Source organism: Condylura cristata, unplaced genomic scaffold (assembly GCF_000260355.1).
Source record: "Condylura cristata isolate star-nosed mole 26May11 unplaced genomic scaffold, ConCri1.0 scaffold00004, whole genome shotgun sequence".
Classification (NCBI taxonomy): domain Eukaryota; kingdom Metazoa; phylum Chordata; class Mammalia; order Eulipotyphla; family Talpidae; genus Condylura; species Condylura cristata.
The window spans coordinates 42,240,001-42,259,614 of NW_004567105.1; the positions used below are offsets into that span (position 1 = coordinate 42,240,001).

The 19,614-nt window shown below is 52.8% G+C and overlaps 1 protein-coding gene across 1 annotated transcript; it reads left to right on the forward strand.

Moving 5' to 3' along the window:
- The first annotated feature begins 703 nt into the window (after positions 1-703).
- MYO1G (myosin IG) lies at positions 704-16,834 on the forward strand. Its single transcript, XM_012720656.1, has 22 exons — positions 704-798; positions 2,195-2,403; positions 2,569-2,662; positions 3,789-3,954; positions 4,242-4,295; positions 5,017-5,112; positions 5,401-5,520; positions 6,606-6,830; positions 6,938-7,083; positions 7,520-7,634; positions 7,756-7,926; positions 8,127-8,197; positions 9,263-9,337; positions 9,540-9,672; positions 10,441-10,607; positions 10,878-11,085; positions 13,242-13,465; positions 13,966-14,110; positions 15,111-15,215; positions 15,415-15,528; positions 16,348-16,502; positions 16,587-16,834. The coding sequence occupies exons 1-22, from the start codon at positions 704-706 to the stop codon at positions 16,741-16,743; spliced, it is 3,045 nt and encodes a 1,014-aa protein (XP_012576110.1). The 3' UTR covers positions 16,744-16,834.
- Positions 16,835-19,614: the final 2,780 nt, after the last annotated feature.

Genomic DNA, 19,614 nt, shown 5'->3' on the forward strand with positions numbered 1-19,614 from the left:
TGTTCCTGATCCTTAATGCTGAAGGGATGGATGGGTGTACCTGAAGGACATATGGGAACCTTCCAGAAACATCCATGAGTCCCAGAGGACATTACTGGGAATGGAGGCATGACGAGTCCGGACCATAGCCTGTGTGGCAGGTCAGATGAGCAGTTGGTTTTGTCATTTACATCCCAGCATGGTCTTTGCACACATTTTACAGAATGTTATTGCCTAGGCCCTGCCCTCAGATCTGTGCATCAGCATCTTTGCACTTTTACTTATGGCAATGTACCAGCCTTAAAGTCCACACAGTGGAGGTCTGAGAACTGATAGACACAGAAGATTAGATAACCACAACCATGTGGAGACTCCTTCCTTCAATTCCACTGATGACCCCACTCAGGGAGGAGCTGGGAAACTGAGTCTCTGCTGCTGGGATGAGGGGTGACCTTAGAGATCATGGAGAGATAGTGCTTACTAAGGAGCCCAACAGGAAGCCCCCAGTGCCTCAGTCTCAACTGCTAAGCATGCTCACACTCACTCTGAGATACAAGAACTAGGAAGTAGAGGTCAGAGCTTGGGAGGGAGTAGTAAGTACAGAGGGCTGCACCTCCCCTCCCAGAACCACTTCCTACTTGCACTGGGAGGTGCAGAGAGGCCTGAGCCAAGAGACGAGACTGAGACGTTGGGGCAACCTGGTCAGGGTGCTTCCACCAGCGCGATGGAGGACGAGGAAGGACCTGAGTATGGCAAACCCGATTTTGTGCTTTTGGACCAAGTGACCATGGAAGACTTCATGAAGAACTTGAAGCTCAGGTAGACCCAGGACTCCTGTCCACCCTTCTCCCTGGCCCCCATCACCACTGGTCTCCGTCAGACGGGTGAGGAGCACACATACATCCATGGACACCACTGTCTGGATACCACACTGGAAATAACAGGAAGGACTGCCTAGTGGCCACTGTGCTGGACTGATCCCCCAGGTCCCAGCCTCCCACATAGCCCAGGTGCCTTGTGCCTCTTCCCGCCTAGCAGGGCCAGGCTGGTGTCAGGCACCCAGACTGGGCAGATGCTGCTCTCCAGTGTGGGTCTGTGCTGAGCCCTGGGGGCTCAAAGGGAAGCAGGCAGGTCCTGGGGGTAGAAGTGGATAAACCGAGATGATTCAGGGTTTCAGTTGGTAGAAGTAACATAGGGCCCGGTTTGCTTTGGAGAATGGCTGACAGCAAGGGAAGAACTGGGACCAGGTGGTGAGATGAGGTGGCCAGCAGGAGCCCACTTATTTCCAGGCCAGCCAGGGGAACTGCTTGACATGTAGAATTTGGGGAGAACCACCAAGCCCAGATTGTAGGAGGTCATAGACCTGAGCCAAGGCTAAAGCTATAGGATAGAGGGAAGGATCACACAGAATTTCAATTCTGGGACACAAAGCAAAGTATGGTTTCACTTCATTCTTGAAATCCCTAGCTAGGGATGCCTATTACCATCTCAGGTCAGCTTGCAATGAGGCAAGCATGTGGGGGTGGGGAAAAAGCAGTTGAGGTTGTAGAGGAAGCCCAGTTGTCACTGGGGTAGGAACAGGAAGAGAAACCCAGGGTGGGCCATCTGAGGAAGGGAGGCCCCAGACATCAAGCAGAACAGCTTGGCAGTGCTTCCCCCAAGGGGGGGAAATGAAGCCTATGACAGACTCAGGTACTATCCTGCTTGACCAGGTTTATGCCAAGGGAGAGGCAGCAGCTGCTACAGCCTCAGACCGCCCCCCCCCCCACCTCTGTAGGGTGTGGCGGTCTGGGAGTAGCTGGGCAGGCCACGTGTCTTCCTGGGGGCTTCCTGCTCAGGCCTGGAGATCTGAAACTGCCTAAGCATGCCCTCTACCTGCCAGCTCCTTTTTCTTTCCATTTTCAACTCTGGCTCCTCAACTGAGGGCCCTGCCTGGATCTAGTCAGTCCCCTTCAGAAAATGGATAGTGTGATTCCTATGACATCAGGACCCCCTTGGAAGCAGAGTGGATGCCAATACTACTATAATGGGGTTGGCTCACAGAGCCCCAGGACCCTGCGGTGACACCAGAACCTTAGATCACCTCTTACCCCTACTCTGCTCCAGCTCTGGGAGTGGGCCAGGGCACCTGAGGCTTCCCACACAGGCCCAATGCCCCAGGACATGGGTGTCCCCATGGCTCGTGAGGTCTGAGGACTGGTCCTGCCCATACCAGGTTTGAGAAGGGCCGCATCTACACCTACATCGGGGAGGTGCTGGTGTCCGTGAACCCTTACCAGGAGCTACCCCTGTATGGGCCGGAGGCCATTGCCAGGTACCAGGGTCATGAGCTTTATGAGCGGCCACCCCACCTCTATGCCGTGGCCAACGCTGCCTACAGGATGATGAAGCGCCGGTCCAGGGACACCTGCATCGTCATCTCAGGTACCTGCCCTGCTTCCAGAGCCCAGGGGCTGGCTGCAACCTCCCTGGGACCTCAGTGTCTTCGTTTGTAAATACTGGGGAAGTAACTGGACACCTGTTGTGAGGGGTGGGCACAGGGAATTATCAAGGGCAAGAAGTCACTGACTCTGTCTTTCTGTCTGGCAGGGGAGAGTGGGGCAGGGAAGACAGAAGCCAGCAAGCACATCATGCAGTACATCGCTGCTGTCACCAACCCTAGCCAGAGGGCCGAGGTGGAGAGGTGAGGGCAGGGAAGGCTGGGATCAGGGGTGTCCTGGGCCTCGTGCCTTGGGCCCAGGAACCAACAAGGAAGCAAGAGCTGCAACTGAGGCCAGCTCATGTTCAGGGGGCTTGTCTGTCAGGAAGGTTCCAGGTGACTCCTCACACTGGCAGAGGTAAGAGGTGGCTGGCCCTCACACAGGCCCTCTCAACCAGGGAGAGTGCCCTGCTTTTAGGACGAGAAGAAGGTAAAACACAGGTGGTGAACTTTTGTGCTGGTCCCTTCAGGGACACCATACAAATAGAGAATCTGGCCAAATGATCGGGAAGATTAGGGATGCTAGGAGGGGTGTCAGCATTTGGGCCAGGAACCTGGAAGTCAGGGCCCATCTACCTGCCTACACACTTGCTACGCATCAGTGGGGACTTGTGGGAGCAGCTTTCTGTGTGGGAGCCCTAGCTCTTCCTGTCAGATGAGGTGAGTTAAGGTCACAAGGGCAAACAATGGAAGTTCCTGAGCTCCTGTGACTGGCAGCTGCCCACCTCTGCAAGTGGAGGAGGTTGGCAGAGTATGCAGACACAGCTCCTCACTGCAGGCTGAGGCTGCAGTCTTAGAAGGTGGGAGGGACCATGCACATACACAAGGCCTTCAGGGACTCAGCATTTTACATCAAACACAAAGCCACCTGCCAAGCATATTGCCCAGCATACTAGAGTTCAGGGCCATTCCACAGCCTGTCAGGGGCAGCTCAGGAGTGAGGCCAGGGGCCTCCCTGGTGGTGCCAGAGGTTAAAGAACAGCACTATAAAGCTATCTGAATGAAGCCTCTGCAGCATGAGTTCCCATCCCTGGCCAGGGAACCCACAAGTCACAGCAGACCTCTCCTGTCTCACCTGCTGCTCCCCTCAGCAGTGTATATCAGTCAAGCTGCCTGTTCTGCTCCCCACTCTGTCTCTGGTGGATCCTCTCACCCGCCCCCACACCGCTGGCCTGTACCCCAGTTCTTGTGTGCATAAATAAATAAATCTTAAAAAAATAAGAAGTGAGGTCAGGCTGTGAAATTCCTTTTCATAAAAGGAAGGGATGCTAGACTGAGATACAGTTCTTAGTGCAAAGTACTTCACTATAGCTCCCACCCTCTTAACCAGGGTTAAGGATGTGCTGCTCAAGTCCACCTGTGTACTAGAGTCCTTTGGCAACGCACGCACCAACCGCAACCACAACTCCAGCCGCTTTGGCAAGTACATGGACATCAATTTCGACTTTAAAGGAGATCCCGTAGGGGGACACATCCACAGCTACCTGCTGGAAAAGGTGGGTCTTGCTGTTGTTGCCATGGGCAGAGGGGGGGAGCAGGTGTCTCTCCAGGGGGTCCTGGCAGAGCTGCCCAACCACATTGACTCTTCCCAAGTCTGGGGCACTGGAAGCAGGAACATACCTTCTCTGATGTCCCAGGTCAGCAGGGAAGTGTTTCCTCTGGACCTCAAGGTTTCCTCCACCCATGTCTGCCTCCTACTGTCTGCACTGCCCTGAGCTATGGGGCAAGACCCCTGGGCTAGGAGAACTATGCACATACCAACCAGCTCTGTCTCTCTCTTCAGTCTCGAGTCCTCAAGCAACACGTGGGTGAGAGGAATTTCCACGCCTTCTACCAGGTAAGCCATGCAGGCAGATAAGGGTCGCAGCAGGAAGCCTTTTTGATTGCCACACTCAAGTCATCGCCCCCACCCATCTTCTCTCTGCCTTGTGCCTCCAAGGCCCTGACCCTTCATGAGGCGGAATCTCTGGACTCAGGCTGTGTGCACTGTGACTAATACCCTGAGGTTGGAACTCCCTGGGGCCTTGGTGGTTTGTTCAGTGTCCCACCCACTAATGTTAGAGTCTGTTTCTGGTTTTTCTAGACCATGTCTGACTTGGTAACGGGATATCTCCATGCACACTGTTGGTGTCTGACCCTTTTGAGGTTGGATCACCCTGTTTCTGGTGGTTTCTACTTTGTTTCTGAGCCACTGAGGTGGATTCTGCCTGCATGTGGGGAAGTATCTATGCTGTCTGACCCCCTGAAGCGGTCTCTGCTTGGGCTGATTCAGTATCTGTACCACATCTGACCACAGACCTGGTTTTTCTCTGAACCTGAGTGGTATCTGCATCACATATAACCACTGAAGTTAAGTTCTCATTTAGTCCTTTGGTATTCACACCACATCTGATCACTAAAGTGTGTTTTCCTTACAGATCAGCAGTGTCCCAAACATCTCCAAAATCCCAGGTGTTTGTTGGGTCAGCCATGGTGGAAAGAGATCCCTATTTCCTCCTGCTTGTATAGGTGAGGCCCCCCAAGCTCAGGCCTAACTGAGGGGTGTCTCTGTCCCCTAGGTGCTTCGGGGCTGTAAGGATGAAGAGCTACAAGAATTGCACCTACAAAGAAACCCTGCCCTGTATAATTTCACCCGCCAGGGAGCAGGGCTCAATGTGAGTGGGGTCAGGGCTCCACTTGTACAGCAGAGTCTGGTACTCTAATCACACATGGCCCCTGGGTGCTGACCATCAGGGGCAATCTGCTGAGGACAGTGTGAATGACTCAGCAGGGCTGCAGAGGGGCTGATCTCCAGACATGCAGTTGGTGGAATCGGGCCTCAGCCTGGGGATAAGATGCAGTGGGTGAGCGCTTGTTCTGGGACACAGGAATTTGCTCTGGGACACAGGAGTCTGGGTTTAGCATGCCACGGTTGCTGAGTCCCTTCTCTCCCATCCCCCCAGACCTTAGAAAGTGATGAAAAGAGCCACTACCAGGCCGTGATAGAGGCCATGCTAGTGATTGGCTTCAGTTCTGAGGAGGTGGGCTCTGTGCGCCGGATCCTGGCTGCAATACTGCACCTGGTAAGCTCAGCTTAGGGGGTCACATCCCCCCATGGGGTCCTGCTGGCATTTGTCCCAGGAAAACAATTGCCCTCTCATAATATAACCATGACTTACTCCTTCCCCTGCTGAAGCCAAGTTGCTTTGGCTGTGGAGCTGACCCTGAGTCATGGCCTCTGCATGCCTAGAATGCGGCTGGTCAGGCCTGCAGTGTATGCAGCCCATGTCTAACAGATGCATTTGTGCTTAGCGACCAAAGGCAGTCTGGGCCCAGTATTGCACATCCCTGCCTCTGGCTTCTGTCATTTAAGAGCTGGGTGGTTTGGGATGGGTTATTCTGAGACTCTGAGCCTCCCTTCCCTCTGAGATAGCATGAAAAGTAGACAGTGGCCCTCCCTGGTGGCCTAGGGATTAAGTCTCAGTGCTAACACCATTATGGCCTGAGTTCAAGCCCTGGCCAGGGAGTTGACCCACATATGGCAGGCAGACCTCTCCTACCTCACCCACTGCTTCCCTTAGCAGTTACAATCAATCTGCCTGTTCTGCTTCCACTCTGTCTTTGGTGAATCCTCTCACCCCACCCCCCACACCTTTGGTCTGTACCCCAGTTCTTATACACAAAAATAAATACATAAATTTTTATTTTTTTAAGATTTATTTATTTATGCATACAGAAATGGGGTACAGCCAGAGGTGCAGGGGAACAGTACACTGCTGAAGGGAGCAGCAGAGGTCTGCTGCACCATGTGGATCACCTCTGGGGTGGGGATCGAACTTGCACTGAAGCCGCCACTGCTGGGCCTAGCTTTGCAGTGCAGCGCTCCAACCCACTGCACCACCAGGGAGGGCCCTATAAAATCTTTTTTTAAAAAAGTAGATTATACCTAAGTCTGGCTGCAGGAGGATGCAATGAGATCATTCAAGTGACATTTGGGATTGGAAGTCTTGGGCTGTGGGGTGCTCTGGGGGCCCTCCTACATCTCTGGCTTCCTTGTAGTAGAGGCTGGGCTCCTCTGCCTCTCGTCCCTGCCCTCCGTTCATTTTCTACCAGGCCAAGAAGACCAGGTTTTATGAATCTAGACTCTTCATGGTTCCCTCATTACCAGGGAAACATCGAGTTTGTCGAGACGGAGGAGGGCAGGTCGGAGCAGGGGAACCTGGTGGTGACCAAGGAGGAGCTGGTGGATTACGTGGCTGAGCTGACAGCCACGCCACGGGAACTGGTGCTGCGCTGCCTGCTGGCCCGAACTGTGGCTTCGGGAGGCAGGGAAATCATTGAAAAGGGCTACACCGCAGCTGAGGCCAGCTATGCTCGGGACGCCTGTGCCAAGGTATTTGGAAGGCTGGCAGTGGGGGTGGGGGTGGGGTCCCAACCTTCCCACAAGGAGGAGGCAAGGTCAAAGGTAGCCAGAAGCAGCCAAATATGGTCTCTCCCTAGGCAATGTACCAGCGGCTCTTTGAGTGGGTGGTGAACAAGATCAACAGTGTCATGGAAACCCGGGACCGGGACCCCCGGCGAGATGGCAAGGACACAGTGATTGGTGTGCTGGACATCTACGGCTTTGAGGTGCTCCCTGTAAACAGGTAGGTGGTCAACTATATCCCATACTCTCACCCCCCAACCACTAAGTTCACCTTAGTCCAGAGAGCTTAGTTGGGCTGGAGAGTAAGATATCTGATGTCTGTCCCAACTGGTACCTTGTCCCAGACTCAGGCCCGAGTCTGCCTCATCTGTGCTACCCTTCCAGTGGTGCTCAGGAAGGCAGCATCTCAGGCTCACTTCCCCTTACCATGATCCCAAATCTCTACTCCAGAACTTTCGAGCTGGAGGTGGAGACAGTGGGGTAAAGAAGAGCCAAGAGCTGTGGATGCCTTCCCCACAGTGAGGCACCAGGTCCCTCAGCTGAACTTCAGGGGAGCTGCTAAGGGAGAGACCTCTGGTCACTGTCACCCACTCCACAAAGAGTAACCATCCAAGGTGGGCAGGAGGACTGTAACTGACCGGGCTCCTGTACCACAGCTTTGAGCAGCTCTGTATCAACTACTGCAATGAGAAGCTACAGCAGCTCTTCATCCAGCTCATCTTGAAGCAGGAGCAGGAGGAATATGAGCGGGAAGGCATCACCTGGCAGACGGTGAGTGCCCAAAGAAGTGTGGCCCTGGGCCAGTGCTGGGCAGGTGGGTTTGGAGGAGGGTTGGGAGGAGCAGGTGCTGAACGTGGTTGTGAAAAGAGACAGGCTCACTCACTCTGCCCAGGTCGAGTACTTCAACAATGCTTCCATCGTGGAACTGGTGGAGCGGCCCCACCGGGGTGTTCTGGCTGTGCTGGACGAGGCCTGCAGCACTGCAGGCACCATCACCGACCGCATCTTTCTGCAGACCCTGGACACACATCATCGCCACCATGCACACTACGCTAGCCGCCAGGTGCCCTCTCCATCCAGCCTTTGAGTGTTCCCACCCTACTCACCTCCAAGCTGCCCAGTGCTGGCACACCCCACAGGCTCCGACCTTGGGCACTGTCAGCGGTGCAGTCTCCTCTGCAGGACTGTCTCCCATCCCTGCAGGTGTCCCCCACCCACTCACATATACCTTCTTTGCCTTGACCCTGGCTTGTCCCCCCACAGCTCTGCCCCACAGACAAGACCATGGAGTTTGGCCGAGACTTCCGGATCAAACACTATGCAGGAGATGTCACGTAAGATCCACACCTCCAGGCTCCGGGGGCTTTATAACACATGCAAGAGGTGGGGGGTGGGCCTGGAGGGTACTCCAGGGGAATGATTATGAGACACATTATTCCCTCTAAGATGCTGAAAACTAGCCTTTCATGAGATTCACAAGAAAAGAGAATCAGACAGGATTTTTAAGATAGTGGCTCGAGCCCTGGCTACATCATAGAAACTGCTGGGAAGCTTTGAAAAATGCCCACTTCTGGGGCCCACACCACACCAGCATCTGGAAAAGTGACAGGACTGGGTGCTGCAGTGAAGATGGGGCTGTTCTAGTCACACTACAAGCAAAGACCCTCCTGCAGAGATCAGGTCAGCGCGGAGGCCTGAGAGGCTGATTAACAGCTCCCAGGCCAGGCAGACAGTGCAGGTCCTTGAGCCACACACTGAGCACCAGGCCCAGGGTGATTTCTGTTACTAATTTACCTGTTGCTCAGCTCATCCTGAAGTGGATTTGAGGTGACTCACAAAGGGAGAAACAAGTGTCTAATGTGTACTTCATAAGGAGAAGAAATACTATCCAGAAAACAAAGCAGGGAGATGTTAGATCTGTTCACAAAATCCATGCCCTAAGCCCTTGCAGGAGCTGGCAGGGCACCACGATTTTATCACTAAGATTTCCAGCAGACTGAGACAATGAATCCGAGGTTCTCAGGGCCCACAGACTCAAAATGGACCGATGACTTGGGCGTTCCTGGCTGTAACTGCAATTGCTGATATTTATGGAAACTCACTAAGTTCTGTTCTGAGAATGTGATGTATACAAGGCACAATAGGTTGAGTAACTTGTCCCAGGTCACACAGCAGGGGCATGCTAGAGCCTCCATTCAGTGCAATGGTATTTGACTCCAGAGCCCTGTGCGCAGCCACACATCTTCCATGAGAGAAACTCCTCCTTAATGGGGGAGGCTGACTTCACCAAGAGAAAGCATATGGGAAAGGGGAAGCAAGAGAGACCTACCTGTGAGGACAGTGGCAGCTGAGAGGCAGTCATCAAAGGTCCCTTGCCTTTAACCCTGGCTCCCCCACAGATACTCGGTGGAGGGCTTCATTGACAAGAACAGAGATTCTCTCTTCCAGGACTTCAAGCGGCTGCTGTACAACAGGTAAACAGGGTTTGCTGGGCATGTTTGTGGTGCTGGGGGCAGAAGGCTCACAGCCCACATTGGCTCAGGTTAGACACTCAGACACTCCTGGCTGACCCATACCTGATGGGTGGACAAACTAAGGTTCGAGGCTTAAGAATGGCCAAGCTGGGGCAGCAGTTGCCCTCCAAGAGGGCAGCTGAGCATGCAGCCTTTTGCACAGCACGGACTCCACCCTGCGAGCCATGTGGCCGGATGGGCAGCAGGATATCACCGAGGTGACCAAACGCCCTCTGACAGCGGGCACACTCTTCAAGAACTCCATGGTGGCTCTAGTGGAAAACCTGGCTGTCAAGGTAACAACCCCTGCTTCTGTCTTGAATCCTTCTAGATCCTTCTGTCTATCCCCTGAGTGTTGAGAAGCGCCCCCCTGCCCCCGACCACTGTACTTCATGGGGTAGGATTGTTCCTTTCCTGCCTGCTGTTAAGCTGCACCTCTTCCAGATAGCAGGGCCTTGCCTGCTACACCAGTTAAGTTATCTCAAGTCTTGAACAAACATGGGGTTTGAACTGAGCTTCCCCTGTCTTAAGCTTCTTAGGGGTACAAGGATACCCTGCTCAAAGTCTGCAGTGACTTGGCCCAGGCCAAGCTCCTGGACACAGGGGACACAGGGAAAAACAAAAACAAAAACACACAAACAAAAAAAAACCTTGAGCACTAGCTTTTGGGGGAAAGCTTGGAGTCCAAAGTCAGAGGTGGGCAGCAGGAGAGAGTTAGGACAGGCCAACAGCTTCTGAGAGAATCCGCCTGGGAAGATGAGCAGAAAGGTGGGTGGGGCTCACTGGCTCTCCAAAACCTGGGCCCCAACTTCTCTTGTTCCAGGCAGTGGGGGGCTTCTTTCAGATTCTGTTCTCCTGCAACCCCCTCCTGCCCCAGTTTCTTCCACAATTTCATTCTGGCCAGCACTTTTGCCTGACCTGGGCCCCTCCGCTAACCTTTTTGTCCTGTGGGACCTTATGCCCACACAAACTATAGCATGGGAGAAACTCCAAAGCACATACGCCCTTCCCAGTGTCTACAGGGCTGTGACCCTGGCTTACTGGCCAAATGTCCTGTCTCACAGGAACCCTTTTATGTCCGCTGCATCAAGCCAAATGAAGACAAAGAGCCTGCAAGGCTGGACGAGGGCCACTGTCGCCACCAGGTTGCTTACCTGGGGCTGCTGGAGAACGTGAGGGTCCGCAGGGCTGGCTTTGCTTCCCGCCAGCCCTACCCTCGATTCCTGCTCAGGTAATGTGCCCCACAATTTGGGATCCCCATCACCCCATCACCTGTGGGCACTGTACCCACAGTGTGGAAGCCAAGCAACCAGAGGCCTGTGGGAGCAGCATGCTGTGACCTTGGAACACAGCTACGCTGGGTGGGGGCAGGCTTTAGTGTGGGCGAGTAGGCCTGGCTATGGGAGTGGTGCTGGGGGTGCTGGGGGCGGCAGTCGTGGTATATCAGGGCCAGGTGGGGCTGGGAGGGGTGCTGCCTAATGCCCCTGTCTTGTGGTGACAGGTACAAGATGACTTGTGAATACACGTGGCCCAACCACCTGCTGGAATCTGACCAGGCTGCTGTGAGTGCCCTCCTGGAGCAGCACAATCTGCAGGAGGACGTGGCCTTTGGCCACACCAAGCTCTTCATTCGCTCTCCCCGGACACTGGTCACACTGGAACAGCATCGTGCCCGCCTCATCCCCATCATCGTGCTGCTGCTGCAGAAGGTACTGTGGGGGAAGGGTGTGGAGGAATGGGTGTGTGCCAACCAGAGGGGCCTTAGGAATACAGGGGAGATGTGGATGCACCAGAGGGGGTGGGGGTGTGCATGCGTGGGGCCTAAGGGTCACTTCCAAGTGTGTGTGGGTGGAGGGCAGGGGTAGGAGAGACATGAATGAAACTTAAGCAAATAGTATGGACACTGTTCAGTCACCGTAGGCCTGTGGCTGTCAGCTTCCGGCTCAGGTACATCTAGTGCTCAAAACAAGGTTTTCAGGGATGTAATTTCATTCCTCTTTGTTCCCCTTCTGTATATTCTGAAAGACTTCAGCTCTCTGTATGGAGAGGTACACCAAACCTCCTGCTGCCCATCACAATGTCACCTCAGGGCCAGTATGATTTCCTACGGATGCTTGCACCTCTGTCCCATTTATTTTGGAGCAAATCACTACATTTACAATCATTTCCGTATATACTTCCTAACAATAAGACTTCTACCTGTCCACAAATTATTTTTTTTAACATTTCAAACCTAAGAAAAGTTGAAAGATCCTTACAACAATGACCCACCTGCATCTACAACTGTGTGCTCCTCTTATTCTCTCTCTTTAAAAAAAAAAAAATATATATATATATATATATACATATTTATGCATGCAGAACTGGGGTACAGGGGTGGTGAGAGGATTCACCAGAGACAGAGTGGAGAATAGGCAAATTGACTAAATACACAGCTGAGGGGAGCAGCAGGTGAGACAGGAGAGGTCTGCTGTGCCATGTGGATCACCTCTGGGGCTGGGGATCCAACTTACACTGAAGTGGCTGCAGCTACCTTGCAGTGCTGCACTTTAACCCACTGCACCACCAGGGAGGGCCCCCTGCCTCTGTCTTTATCGCTCTCAACTTCACTCTCTCACCATCCATATACACTAAATGTGAGCATGATTTTTTCTGAACCATATAATGACACCCCTAAATATTTCAACATGCATAGTCTAAGAACAAATGCATTCTTTTATAACCATTTCACATCAGCACATTCAAGAAATCTAACACTGAATAAAATATATCTGATGCATATTTTATTGCCTGTATAAACCTCTAAATATCTAATATATGGGGCATAGTCAGATTTCCACAAGTGTCCCACTATTACCATGACATCTTTTATAAATACAGTGAGGATATACTGCATTTAGTTCTATTTTTTTTAAAGATTTATTTACCTCTGCATATAGAACTGGGGTACAGGCCAGAGGTACAGGGGCGGTGAGAGGATTCACGAGAGACAGAGTGGGGAGCAGAACAGGCAGACTGGATGAAGTACACTGCAGAAAGGAGCAGCGGGTGGGTCAGGAGAGGTCTGCCACACCATGTGGTCACCTCCGGGGCAGGCGGGGATCGAACTCATGCTGAAGTGTCTTTAGCTTCTCAGTGCTGTGCTTCAACCCACTGCGCCACCAGGGAGGGCCCTGAATTTAGTTCTTACTTACATTTCCTCATGTATAAGAACAGACATAATGATGCTATTACAGGAGCAGAACTTAGAAGGTTTGCACTGATTTGTTGCTGCCGAGCATGTCCAGTCAGTGCCCACACACCCCCGGTGTCTTCAGTCAGGTCTATTCACTTCAGCAAGTGCCGTCTGATTTCAGTCTGTTTTGACCTGGGGGTCTGCTGGGCTGCCTGCTTTGTGAGATTTTCATCTGGATTTTGATAGTTGCATTTTGGGGGGGTACCTCTCTCTTGAGGGTCACCTAGGATTTGGAGATGAGACAAGACCAGGTCAGTTTCCATGTGGACACTTGACAGAGGCCCCTTGAGGTGGGAAAATACCTCCATCTGCTCCCTAGCTCTTTCCACATTCTTTCTCCCTGGGGACAGCCAGCATCCCTAGCAGTATCGAAGGTCTTTCCCAAAAGTCAGGCAGAGACGCAGGCATAGCCATGTGCTAACTAGTGAAACAACCTACAGCCAGGTGCTGGCTTCTGGAACCAGAGGGCAGGTCAGCTGTACCTAGCAGCCCCAGGCTGCAGAGGAGGAGGTAGGTTTCTTTGGAGTGAAGCAAGGCATTTTCAGGAGAGGTTTTCAGGTACCGAGGGTTGGGCAGGAGGTCAGGTCTGGCTGAGCCTGACAGAGGATCCATCTCTGGCTGACCCCCCAGGCATGGCGGGGCACACTAGCAAGGTGGTACTGCCGGAAGCTGCGGGCCATCTACACCATCATGCGCTGGTTCCGGAGGCACAAGGTGTGTGCTCATCTAGCCGAGCTGCAGAGGGGATTCCAGGCTGCACGGCAGCCCCCACTTTATGGCCGTGACCTGGTCTGGCCACCAGCCCCCGCTGTGCTGCAGCCGTTCCAGGACATCTGCCACATACTCTTCTCCAGGTACCACCCTTGGGCACCCCACACCTTGCTCTTTCCCATTCAGCTAGCTCCAACTGAATGCCTAAAGCCCTAGGCGCCAGCTGGGAGACACACAAATCCCATTTGATGAGTAGGGAAACGTTAGCAGCAAAGTACTGTACTGGAGTTGGGGGCGGGGGTCACAGGCCTGGCTCTCCTCATTAGCCACTTGCAGGGGACAATGGCAGACTGGACTGGGAGTGAGGAGAACTGCATCTGAGGAGGGCCTGGAAGGCTGAGTAGGAGTTCCCTAAGAGGGCCACTGAGCTGCAGTGTGCTCAGAGTTGGAGGGCACATTTCATTGAGATCATGGAACTTCGGACGTGGAGTATGGCCAGTCCCAGCTAAGGATTTTGATCCTTTCTTGGCCATTGGGAATAAGGGCTGTGAAAGACATTAAGGTTGCGGGAGATAGAGCCAGGGTGTGAGACAGAGCCAGGGGGAGTGTTCACAGGTCCATCTGACTGCCCTTGCCCCTCCAGGTGGCGAGCCAGACAGCTGGTGAAGAACATTCCCCCTTCAGACATGGCCCAGATTAAGGCCAAGGTGGCTGCAATGGTGGCCTTGCAGGAGCTACGGCAGGAATGGGGGTGCCGGCGGGCCTGGGCGCGAGACTACCTGTCTTCCGTGAGTGCTGGGCTGCTGGATCTGGACTCCATGGTGGGGCTCAAGACTGTGACTTTGTCGGGGCCCACCTGGGTTATCCTCTCCCTGGGCCTGGTTGTCTGGTGCACTGTCCCCCTCAGTCCCTGCTCCTTTCCTCTGAAATTTAGGCTTTCCATCCTGAACTTTCTCACCTGGGCTTTACACCTCTTCTTCTGCCTTATTCCCACCCCCACCCCCCCCAGCATTCTCAGGTACAATATCCCTAATCTTTCTCAAACACAGCGCCCATGTTCTCGGATAAGTGCCACTGTTTTCAGGCATACCCTTGTGTTTATGCTAATGTGGCAAATCTTGGTCGAGGGACCTAGCCAGCTTCAGGATGGGGTGTGGCCACAGAAAGATCTGGAACTATCAGTTCCCCACCTTGGCCTCCAGGAATGAATGGAGGCTGGAATGGGCATCATCCAATCTGTGGCCAACAAGTTTATCAATTCTGTCCAGGTAATGAAACTTCCAGAAGCACTCTTGAACAATGAAGTTTGGAAGGCTCTTAGATATAGCCCCTGTGTTCTCAGGCACAGCCTCCATATTCTCTGAAACAGACCCCCCGGTCAGCACCCACTCCCTCACTCTCCTTGACTCTCTTAAGCGTACAATGCGTGACACCTGACCCAATTCCAAAGGATGAAGACTCAGGGGGAGCTGCAGGGCTTGACCACGTGGTAGGCATGTGTGGAGAAGCCATGTCCTGCCCAGACCCTACCTTCTCCAAGTCTGTTAGCCACGGGGTAAATATGGGGAACAGAGGCACATGTGTGCTTAGAACTTTGTGGGCAGCAAGGATCTGTACTCGGGCCCTCTGGGAACCCAGTGTGGCAGGTGGATTCTTCAGAATCATACTCATGACCTAACTTGGTTTCCTATGGATAGCTATACCTATTCACCCAGAGTTGCTCTAAATCAAGCTTGGCCCCTGGTTGGCATCCCATGTAAACCTCCTGACCCCACCATCTGTCCTCAGGCCACTGACAACCCCACAGCCTCAGGTCTGTTTGCTCAGCGACTTAAGACTCTCCAAGACAAGGATGGCTTCAAGGTCGTGCTCTTTTCCAGTCATGTCCGGAAGGTGAGAAGGAGCATGGAGGTCATAGGGTCTCCCAGCCCACATCCAGCCTAGAGATTTCACATCTGCTCCTGAAACTCAGAAATAGTCAGTGAGAAAACCAATCAATGGGAAAATAGGCCCAGGGAAGGGAGATCAGAGGTCATAATTGTTGGGGACCCCTGAGCTTGGGCAGATGACCCCAGAAACACCTGTCCTGCAGGTGAATCGCTTCAACAAGAGCCGAGACCGGGCACTCCTGCTCACAGACCGGCACCTCTACAAGCTGGAGCCAGGCCGTCAGTACCGGGTGATGCGGGCAGTGCCCCTTGATGCGGTGAGTCCTGTGGGTGTTGGGTGCATGCTGCCATCTGTAGGGTCTCAGCTGGCCCACTGGGTCCACTGGGCACTAGGTGGCCCCTGGGATGAAAGCCTTGCCTTAACCCCCTCCCTCCTACCTGCTAGGGTGGCATCAGCTCAAGATGGCAGGACCCCACGGAGTGGCTCTGATCCATTCCTGGCACATTTCCCTCATCTTCACTTCCTGGCCCCTCTTCCCCACATCTGTGCCCACTAGGGGCCTCCACATGGAATGTACTGTGGACCCCCTGCAGTACGCAGTTACCACCAGTGAGGTCAGTCCCCATTGCTCTCACCCCCTCTAGTCAATTCTGCAAGCCACTAACTCTTAGACACAGGTCCTGTTCCCACAGGGCCAGGAGCATCTTGGGGTAGGTATAGAGGTTAGGTTCCCCCAAATGGTGCCATTTGGTACTGTAGCCATGACCAATGTGACTATAAATGTGATGAAAAGAAAACTAAAAGTTCAGCTCCTCCATAGCAACAGCACATTCAACTTCTTCAGAAACACAGGTGAGTAGTGGCTGCCCTAAATGTACAGATCTAGATCATTCCACTAAGGCAAAAAAATTCCATTGTGCTGAATCTTGCACAATCTTCCCCTTTGTGGGCAGGAAGAAAAGCTGGACAGTGTGGAGCTGGTGAGGGTGGGCTCTCAGTAAGAACTCTAACTCTGAGGCTTCCTAGAGAGGGTTGGGTGCTAGCCTTGGGGGAGTGCCCTAGGGCCAAGTGTTAGCAGGGTGAAGACTCTGGAGAGAAGGCAGTCGCCCCTGACCCTCAGCGCTAACTCCCTCAGGTAACTGGACTGAGCGTGACCAGTGGGCGGGACCAGCTAGTAGTGCTGCATGCCAAGGGGCAGGATGACCTCGTGGTGTGTCTGCACCGCTCCCAGCCGCCTCTGGACAACCGCGTGGGGGAGCTGGTGGGTGTACTGGCAGCGCATTGCCAGGGGTGAGTACCAGGGGTGAGTCCCAGGTGTGGGTGGCTGCGGATCTCACAACCCTCCTGGCCTTGACCCTACCCTCTTCGCTGCAGGGAAGGCCGGAAGCTGGAGGTCCGCGTCTCGGACTGTATCCCACTAACTCAGCGCGGGGGCCGGCGCTTGGTCTCTGTGGAGCCCAGGCCAGAACAGCCAGAGCCAGATTTCTGCTGCAGCCGCGGCAGCTTCACCCTCCTCTGGCCAAGCCGTTGAGCCTGTCAGTCTTGGCTGCACCAGGGCTTCTAGCCTTCACCCAACTCCAAGCCTGACACTGGGGCACCAGCTTGCCACTTAATAAATGATGTTTCTGGTCCCTCGTGGGCTTGCGTTTGTGGGTGGGCATCCCAGCTTCCTCTGCTTAACCCTTCTGGGTCACTGGAATTAGAGGAGGAGAACTGGGAATTGGAGGCCCAGTCTGGCAAAAGACCCCATTCCCAAGCCTCAGCCTAGGCACCAGTGGACATGGAGTCACTGGTCTGAGAGTAAGGGTTCCCTCTGGGAAATGATGCCATTGTGCCCAGGCTGCCAGTGTAAGTTTCAGGCTTTCCTGACAGCCAGGGTCTCTTACCCAACCTCCATAGGGCTCCTGGCCTTGTTCCTACTGAGTCATCTGGGAAGTGGGGGGCTTCCAGAGCCCTCTTGGGGAAGGGCTCTGGAGTGCATACACCAAGGGCACAGAGCAATCAAACCCTCTGGCCCACTGAGAGTGCCGCTGCTGGGCAGCAGCCATCTTACATCATCCCCAGCTGCTGTCTGTGGTGCTGGGGGTGACGACGGGTCCTCCCTGGGAACTCTACCTATGGGACATGAACAGCCAAAACCTCCCAGAATCCAGCAACAGGACCTTATGTCTGGGCTTCTCTGGATGCCAACAAGGGAGGCCAGAGTGGAGAGGCCAGAGCCTCTGTGCAGCAGCACCCTCCCAGGCTCCACCCCACTCAGCCCCTGCCCTCTGCCCTCACAGCTGCTCCTCTCCTCTTCTTCAGGCACCCTATATTAAGGGGGACGCCGTGCTTGGTGGTGTCCAGTTGCTGTGGAGAGTAAGATGTAGACATCTTTCTGAGGTGGCCTGTAGATGTGTCATCAAAGGCTGCCCTTACCGCCAGCCTTTTCTCTGCAGCTGGCAGTGAGAGTCACTCCACCACACACACAAAACACCCCAACCACCAGGTTGCTCCAGCCCTGGAAGGGCAGCTTGCTCCAAGCCCAACCTCTGGAAGGCCTTACAGTTGATTGTGTGTCTGTCCCATTTATGGTGGCTTTGGGATGGGCTGGCCTCCCTTACAGAACAATCAGATCAGACGCGTTCAGGGCCCCTTGAATCCCATAATCCTGTACTGCCTTGGATATCAGGTGGTCCCAGCCCTTTGTGAATTTTGGGTAGGTGGCTAAGAGCAAAGCTTTCAAGGAGCCCCTCAGCAGTGACTGCTTCCTTTCCAGATACTCACAGAGTATCTTTTTTTTACTTCCAGATCTTTATGAAGATCAGCTGCCTGACTGACAGGAGGCTTTAGTGAGGGAGTAAAAGATTAAGTGAGCCCCCAAGGGATGATTCTTTTCACCAGCCAACAATATTTGGGGATCCAGCCCTGCTGGAGGCTACTCTTTACCCAGGGTCTAGAGCCAAAAATGATTTCTCCAGCCTCAAGGGAAAAGGGTCAGTTAGTTCCTTGGGCCTCCGGGTCCCAAGATCCAGACCAAGGGGTGGAAGACAATCTAGGGAGAGGAGAGAAGTAGGACCCTGTCATGAATTTGAACCTCATATAAAACCTCAACCTCAATTAAAAAATATTACAGATCATTTTACAAACCTTCATATTTGCCAGTTACTACGTGCCACCATTCCAAATACTTTGCAAATTTCACCTCATCCATGCCTACAGGGTAGGTGTTTCCTTTACCTACCCACCTTTATAGGAGAGAAGACTGAGGTTTCCAGAAGCCACCTGATGTTGAGGGGCGCGAGGCCTTGCAGTGGCAGTGACTCCTGGCCCCAGCAAACATGCCCGATATTATACCAGCACTTGGCCTAACAGAGCAAGGGCTAGTGACTTTAGCCTTTTCGTATGGTTGGGGGCTCTCAAGAGCGAATGCTTCCATCAGAGTGCAGCTCTAAGCCACTTGTCCCAGCCTCATTCATGTTTCCCTGCCAGCCTGTGTAGATTTTGCCTGAATGAGAGCTGGCCCTGGGACTGATCTTAACTGAAGGAGATGGTCTCTGTTCTGGGTCCAAGTCTCAAGAAGACAGACCAAACTAAGAGCCCACATGAAGAGGTCACATGGGGAAGGAGCTCTGAAGGAGAGAGGGAAACAGACAGGGTGGGGATTGGAGGAGGGGAACAGCCCACCAGTAAATATTTTTTAAGGTTTATTTTATTTACTTATGCACACAAGAGCTAGGGTATAGGCCAGAGGTGAAAGGGGGAGGGAGAGGATTCACCAGAGACAAAGTGGGAACAGAACAGGCAGATCTACTGAAATACACTCCTGAAGGGAGCAGTGGGGAGACAGGAGAGGTCTGCTGCGCCATGTGGGTCACCTTCCTGGCTGGCGATTGAACTCATGCTGCAGTAGCTGCTGATAGCTTCAGAGTGATAAGACTTTAATCCCTTGTGCCATCAGGGAGGGCCCCACTAGCAGATTTTTCATAGAATCTTGACTTAGTAAAACAGTGGTTGGTCAAAGCTATTACATTTAGTGGTGATATTTTCCCCCATGTTAGAAAATTGAAAAAAAAAAAAGTGTTTTTAGTTTTAGCTGTATCTCTCCAAGTACTGAAGTCTAAACAATAAATTGTTATAAGATTTATAATTTTCTCTTTAAAGGTTTTGTACTTCTTTATCAGATAATTCCATAGCACCATCATTTTTAAAGGTATTTTAAGTATACAAATATACTGTATCTCCTTTTTCACTTTTACTTAGTATAATAAAGTAACCAGATATCCAAAATAAAAGTGAATAATGAATAGTCTACCACATTTGCTTTTGTTTCTTCTGAAATATCTTTAGATAAACTATAGATATCATGCAACTTCATTCCCAAATATTTCAGTATGCATCTTTAAAAATTAAACACATTTTC

Coding starts and splice junctions, on each gene's coding strand:
- MYO1G (XM_012720656.1), top strand. CDS start 704: ATGGAGGACGAGGAAGGACCTGAGTATGGCAAACCCGATTTTGTGCTT. Junction 7,084..7,519: donor GAGGTGCTCCCTGTAAACAG/GTAGGTGGTCAA, acceptor CCTGTACCACAG/CTTTGAGCAGCTCTGTATCA. Junction 10,608..10,877: donor TACCCTCGATTCCTGCTCAG/GTAATGTGCCCC, acceptor TTGTGGTGACAG/GTACAAGATGACTTGTGAAT.